Here is a 6814-nt window from a genome sequence, read left to right as displayed (position 1 = left end):
TGTAAATCTTGTTAACATTGTGTTGTTGAATATAAAAGTCTAGTGAAGCCGTGTGGGGCTCTTTCGATTCACTAGCCATATTGTCTTTGTTGTTCTTGTTGTTAAACTCACTTTTCTAGTTCAAACAAGTGTTGTAAGCCTAGTGAAGCCGTGTGTGGCCATTTTCGATTCACTAGCACTTTGTTGTTCATCTTGTTGTTCTTGTGTTGGTTGGAATCTCTTGATACACACTTAGCATTGTATCAACTACCCCCCGAATGGGGTCCTACCTGGCGCGAATTCGGATTAGTCGGGCACTAATGCGGGTACCGAACAACGGATGGAAAACCAAAAAAAAAAATAGATATAGATATAGATATAGATTATATCACACATATAAATATGTATATTATATTTTTTTATTATATAGAAGAGTGAGTTGGGAGCATGACCAAGGGTATATTTGTCATTTAACATTTAAATGGTGCAATCATTAATCAATAGTCATATCAATGAAGAACTCCATTAGTCACTTTTTTTACTAGGTTATTTGTCTATATTTTCTAAGTAGATCCTTTATGTGGCTAACAACATTTGTACTTACAAGTCTCAACTATTTTATCACAATTCTCCAATATCTAAATGATCATAATTTTTTATTTTGTCTTGCATTTTTAATATGCGGAGACAGAGATATATACCTTCCAATAAAAACGATGTATCTTAAAATCTTTTCTATAAATCCTATAGAAAATTTTGTGGAACTCTAAGAAGCTAATATAACCATTGAACAAATTTGTCACACTAAATTGTCTGGATGCTTTGGAGTAACGGTTAAAGTTGTCTCCATGTGACCAGGAGGTCACAGGTTAAAGCCTTGGAAACAGCCTTTACACTGAATTGTCCAAACGTTAATCGATTCAATTTTTTGACAGTCGTTATGCATTGTTTTATAATATTACACAATGCATATGCAAAGAAATTAACAAACTTGAGATCAAGAGATTATACTGATCAAAGCCTCCAATGCTCTTATTTCACTAATTTTCTAAATGTTTTTTTGTGTGTCCATTGGTGCATCTTTAACTGGGTAAAGTTACTTTGATTTTGAATCCTTCAGGTATGCATCATCTGTGTGTGGGGGTACCGGAGGAGTTGGGAAAACTACTTTGGTGAAGAATCTGAACAACGAGCTCTTAAAGAATGTGCCAAGTTCCAAACTGTCTGTTGGCGTTGTGATATGGGTTACAGTGCCCAAACCTCCAATAGACGTAAGAAAGATTCAAGCACAAATTGCCAGTAGATTAAGCCTACCGGTAGATAACGAGGCCGGTGTAGAAAGCATTTCCAGCAAAATCTGTGAAAGGCTTGAGAAAGAAACGAGTTTTCTTCTCATATTGGATGACGTTTGGGAAGCTATAAATTTGGATAATGTAGGCGTGCCTCAACTTTCCGCGAGAAGCAAGGTAATTATAACTTCTCGTTTTTTGAGTGTTTGTCGCCAAATGAAAACAGATATCGAAATGAACGTTTACACATTGGACAAGGATGAATCTTGGCAACTGTTTGCCAAAAATGCGGGAGATATTGTCAATCTGGAGCAAATCCATCCGTTGGCAAAGAAAATTGCAAGAGTGTGATGGTTTACCTTTAGCAATCATTGTTATTGGATCATCCATTAGAGGGAAGACAAGGGTCGAGCTCTGGGAAGATGCTTTGAAATCACTTTGCATGTCTGAACCTCCTAGCAAAGTTGTAGAAGATAAGGTTTACAGTGTCATCAAGTGGAGTTTTGATTCTTTAAAATCTCAGGATATTGAATTATCCTCAAAGAAACAAACATGTGAACAAAAAGAGAGGCGATATTCAAAGCTGTTTCTTGTATTGCTCCTTATATATAGCAGCTATTCCGATAGATGATCTCATACATTGCTGGTGGGCGGACGGGATCCTCGGTGAACATGACACATATCAAGAAGCCTACAATAGGGGAATCACTTTGACTGAGAATCTAAAAGATGCCTGCTTGCTAGAAGCCGATAAGATAAAGATTTGGAGGCAGGTTGAGCAGTGGCGGAGCAAGACTTTTAATTAAGGGCGTTCATATTTTCTCTTGGGCAAAGAACTGTTTAAAAAACAAAGAAAATAAAGCACTGCTACACTTGCCAAGGTTCGAACCCGAGTTGTTGATGCAGAAATACACACTCTTGACCACTGGACTATGCTTCTCTAGCTTGTCAAGGGTGTGCAACAACATGTATATAACCATAAATATCTATATTTAACCTATACTGAAAAAAATTTCCGACGAAGGGTGTTCATCTGACCACCCTTCATTGGCTATGGCTCCGCCACTGAGGTTGAGGATTGTGTGAAGATGCATGATGTGGTTCGTGATGTTGCTAGATGGATAGCTAGTACCTTTGGGGATGAACACACTTCTGTTTTTCAAGCTGGAATTGGGTTGACTGAGGTATCACATATTAAAATATCAGCTTCTGTCAAGAGAATATCTTTCGTAAGCAACGAAATTGAATGTCTACCTGATTGCTTCACGTAATGTCCAAAGACAATGTCTTTACTTTTGCAAGGCAATGAACCCCTTGAGAAAATACCCCGCGAATTATTTTTGGCATTTCCAGCTCTAAGAGTTCTGAATCTGAGTGAAACTAGTATTAGAGAAGTGCCTTCTTCCATCAATAGTTTATGTCAACTACGTGCTCTAATACTACAAAGTTGCTTTAAGTTGACAGAGTTACCACCTGTTGCTAATCTTCACAATTTGCAAGTGTTCGATTGTGATAATTCAAGGTTACGTTGTCTGCCGCAAGGAATGGAAAATTTAACAAATCTGAGGCTATTAAATATGCTTGCTCCTGATTTGAAGAGCATCAGCAAGGGATTTTCCCTCAAATTTCCTAGCATTGAAATGTTAAATATGTCGCGTAGCTGTCTTGGAGCGACCTCTTTTGATGAGATATCATCTCTACACAATCTGACTTATCTTTCTATTAGAGTCGATAGCTCATCATGTTTCAATAGAGATTACAGCTGGATGACTAGAGTGAAAGGATTTCTCATTGAAGTTGGGGAAACTTTAACTTATGGGCCATACAACAAGTCAATAAGGGCGATAAAAGTCCACAAGTGTGAAATTTTCAGTAATGGAGAGCTCTCAGGCATGTTGCAGTTTGCTTCAGATTTGCACTTGGAATATTGCGGGGGTCTCAGGAAGTTGATTGGATGCAACCGTTCCAATGGATTGAAATTACTAAAATTACGGAGTTGTTCTTGTTCTTTTGGACCAGTGGAAGGAGGAAGTGGGAAATTTGACCCTTTGCCAAATCTAGAACATCTCGACCTCCATTTGGCAGATAATTTAAAGAGTGTTTCTGATTTCGGTCAATATTTGGGTCTAACATTTTCTAAATTACGCCAACTTAATATCTCTCATTGTGCAAGTATAACATGACTTTTCAACGATGGTGGAGTTTGTTCTGTACCCAAGCACTTGGAAGAAATTATGATTAACAATTGCTTTCAGCTGGTAGAGTTATATCTCATTGTGCAAGTTTAACATGTCTTTTCAACGATGGTGGAATTTGTTCTGTACCCAAGCACTTGGAAGAAATTATGATTAACAATTGCTTTCAGCTGGTAGAGTTGTATGTGCAATGCAGCTCAAGTGATCAGGCAACACTTGTCAACTCAGAAATTCCAAGAGTTCGGAAGTTATACTTGTACAACGCTCCCCAACTAGGAACGTTGGGGGAGCCACAGAGTATGTTGGTTCCAAATGGCCACTGATCAAAAACTTCAGCGAAACGATCTCGGATGAAAATTTCGACTGCACCAGCATATCCGAAATATCGACTTTAGTCTAGGCAGACCTTTGGTTCGGGTCCCAATGCACCCGAGCTCATTTCGACCTATTAGTCGGAAAGTCATAAAATCCAAACTATATATGTGGGCCACACTTTTTGCCTAAACGACCTTGTATGGAAGTTTTGATGATTCCAATGGATTTGAATTGTTGCTTACACTCAAATTTCACTATTGGATCATATATTTTGGGTTCCGAATGAGTTCTGAGGGTCTAAAACAAGTTTTTGACTTGGCTGTCATAGGGTACCGCGTCTGTTCGACGAAAGGGTCTATAAATAGACCCAAGGTTGCGATTTTGGGGATTTTTCTTCCACATTTGAGAACCTAAAATCCTAAATGGGTATGATAACTCGAAATTGATTCTTGTGGGTGTCTAGGGAGCTTGGTAAACATCTTTTATCATGATTATCATCCGGATTAAGGTAAGATTTCATCACTTTATTGGTGAATTTCATTGTTCTTGATCCAAAATTTCAATTTAGCTTAGGACTTGATTTAACCCCAAATTTAATTTTTTTGCATCCATCAATTGAAGGCTATACTCTCTTGGTGATAGATGAGCATTGGGTTGACCTCGGAAATGTGAATTCTGTATGTGGGACCCACTTGGGGTTTTTTGGTGACATTTTTGGATCTAAAGCACAATAGTGCAATATGGGTATCATTAGACTCGTATTGATGAGTGGATTATATTTTTGATAGTGTGATGACATTTTGGGGATTGTGACGTGAAGACGATCATGTGGTGCTTGAAGTGTGATTTTGTGGTTTAGCCTTGAGGTAGGCTTCGGTCTACTCTTCTTCATGGATGATGTATGATATATATTGCGTGTGAACATGAATGTTAAGATTGATATTGGATAGAATGACATAGTATTGAATGTACATATAAGTTTGAAGATTAGATAGAGTTTTGGACCCGTAGGTTGAACTACTTAATACCCTTGTAGAATCCTATTGTCTTCTCCTTAGTTTGGGTAAATTTGTAGCATGGATATGATATAATGCTATGCTCGAAATATGGTTTTAGCATTTGAAGCATGATTTGTATATTTAGCCTTATTGGGCTAGTGTGATAGCTTTGGAATCGTAAGTTTGGTAGACTTGACTTGAGTACCCTTGTTTCTAGTCGAAGTTACTATCTTAGGCGTTAATATGGCTTGCTTGACATCTAGAGGATGAACTAGATACCTTAGCCTAGTTTGGAGCATAGTATGCCTAATTATGGAAATTATGGATTAGAAGTGGGATCATCCGACCCACTTAGGCCAAGATTTGTGTTAGCCCTTGTGGGCTTAGTTGCGGATAGTAGACCTAGTTGAGACTGATGAGCCTTATTTATGAGAATTACTTGGTGAATTGATAAATTGTGATGATTTTTGTCGGATTATGATTAGTGGCCCCTAGAGATGCATTTTTCTCTTTATTATGATATTTGGCCCCTAGAGATGCATTTTCCTTTTTATTATGATATTTGACCCATAGAGATGTATTTTCTTCTTAATTATGATATTTTGTCCATAGAAATATATTTTCCTCTTAATTATGATATTTTGCCCATAGAGATGCATTTTTCTGTGAATTATGATATTTGGCCCATAGAGATGCATTTTGCTCTTAATTATGATATTTTGCCTATAGTGATGCATGTTCCTCTTAGTTATGATATTTGGCCCATAGAGATGATTTTTCTCTTGGTTATGATGCATAACCTATAGATATGAGATGTCTAATAAAGGTGATATGCTTGTTGATATTAGGCCTCCTAGATGTGAGATGATTATAAATATGCTACGATTTATAAATTTGATTATTGATATGAGTCCCAGATATGTATATGGGCCTAAGGCCATGATTATGATGTTTTGATTATTCCGGATAAATTAATGGTCCAAAGGCCGTGTTATGGTACTGATTAAATATCCAAGAAGTGTTTATCATTGTGAATTATGTGATTGCGTTTTATGAATATGAATATGTATATGTTTGTATACACATCTCTCCGATATGGGACGGAGAAAGATTCTTATTATTCCATTGATTGAATATTGGTGATGGCATGCATAGGTTTGGTAAGTTCATGATTATTTACCATTATAAATGATGTGATTATAGCCAAAATATGATCTTATGATTTTTCTTCTTGTTAGACAGTTAAGCTATGTGGTAACTAGTTGTCTATTAACTAACTATTGCACTTGATGGCTAGGAAGCTAATGTATTAGTTAATGAATCTTCCTTAGTTGGAACATGGTAGCTAATGATGGTTAGTTAATGAATGATGTCATTTAATAAAAGATGGTTAGGGGAGAAGTAGTAATGTGTTGTCTAGTAATGATTAACAAAAATAGGATGAATAGTTGATAATAATGAATGGTGGATAAATGAAGGTTTTGGTCTAATGATGAACCTAAACTAGATGTTAGATGTTGACTATTAAATGAATAGTGGTTAGTTGTTATCCCGTGAATAAGGATTATATGAAGGATAATGTTTAGGCTAATAACTAGAGGTTATGTGATGACTAGCAAACTAGCGGTCTAATGATAATAAATGTTGGTTAGCTAATAACGAGTAATTGAGATGTATTGATAAAATAGATATCTTTACGGTTATGAGTATATCGTCTTGCGACTGTGCACCTATTATATGCCAATATTTATGTTTCGAGAGTTATGATGATACATTGGTACCCGGCAAGGCTGGAGGATATTATGATGATATTGATACCCGATTCGAGTTCGGAGAATACTATTGAGATGATATTGATACCCGGCAAGGACGGAGGATATTGTGATAATATTGATACCCGGTTTGAGTCTGGAGGATACTATTGAGATGATATTGATACTCGATGAGGACGGAGGTTAATGACGATGATGATGGTCCTGATGAGGACAGTTATGATGCATTGTGATATTGATGGTATATTTTGCATTCATTCTTGCAT

The 6814-nt window shown here is 36.8% G+C and overlaps 1 protein-coding gene and 1 pseudogene across 1 annotated transcript; both read left to right on the top strand.

Moving 5' to 3' along the window:
• The window catches only part of LOC124891234, a 6085-nt pseudogene extending 4186 nt beyond the window's left edge, over positions 1-1899 (top strand).
• Positions 1900-2356: 457 nt separating this feature from the next.
• Positions 2357-3786, top strand: LOC124891233 (probable disease resistance protein At4g27220). Its single transcript, XM_047403039.1, has 3 exons — positions 2357-2452; positions 2549-3440; positions 3524-3786. The coding sequence occupies exons 1-3, from the start codon at positions 2357-2359 to the stop codon at positions 3784-3786; spliced, it is 1251 nt and encodes a 416-aa protein (XP_047258995.1).
• The last annotated feature ends 3028 nt before the right edge of the window (positions 3787-6814 follow it).

Source organism: Capsicum annuum, unplaced genomic scaffold (assembly GCF_002878395.1).
Source record: "Capsicum annuum cultivar UCD-10X-F1 unplaced genomic scaffold, UCD10Xv1.1 ctg3258, whole genome shotgun sequence".
Lineage (NCBI taxonomy): Eukaryota > Viridiplantae > Streptophyta > Magnoliopsida > Solanales > Solanaceae > Capsicum > Capsicum annuum.
The sequence above is the reverse complement of the archived record's forward strand: the minus strand, read 5'-3'. Positions and strand labels throughout refer to the sequence as shown.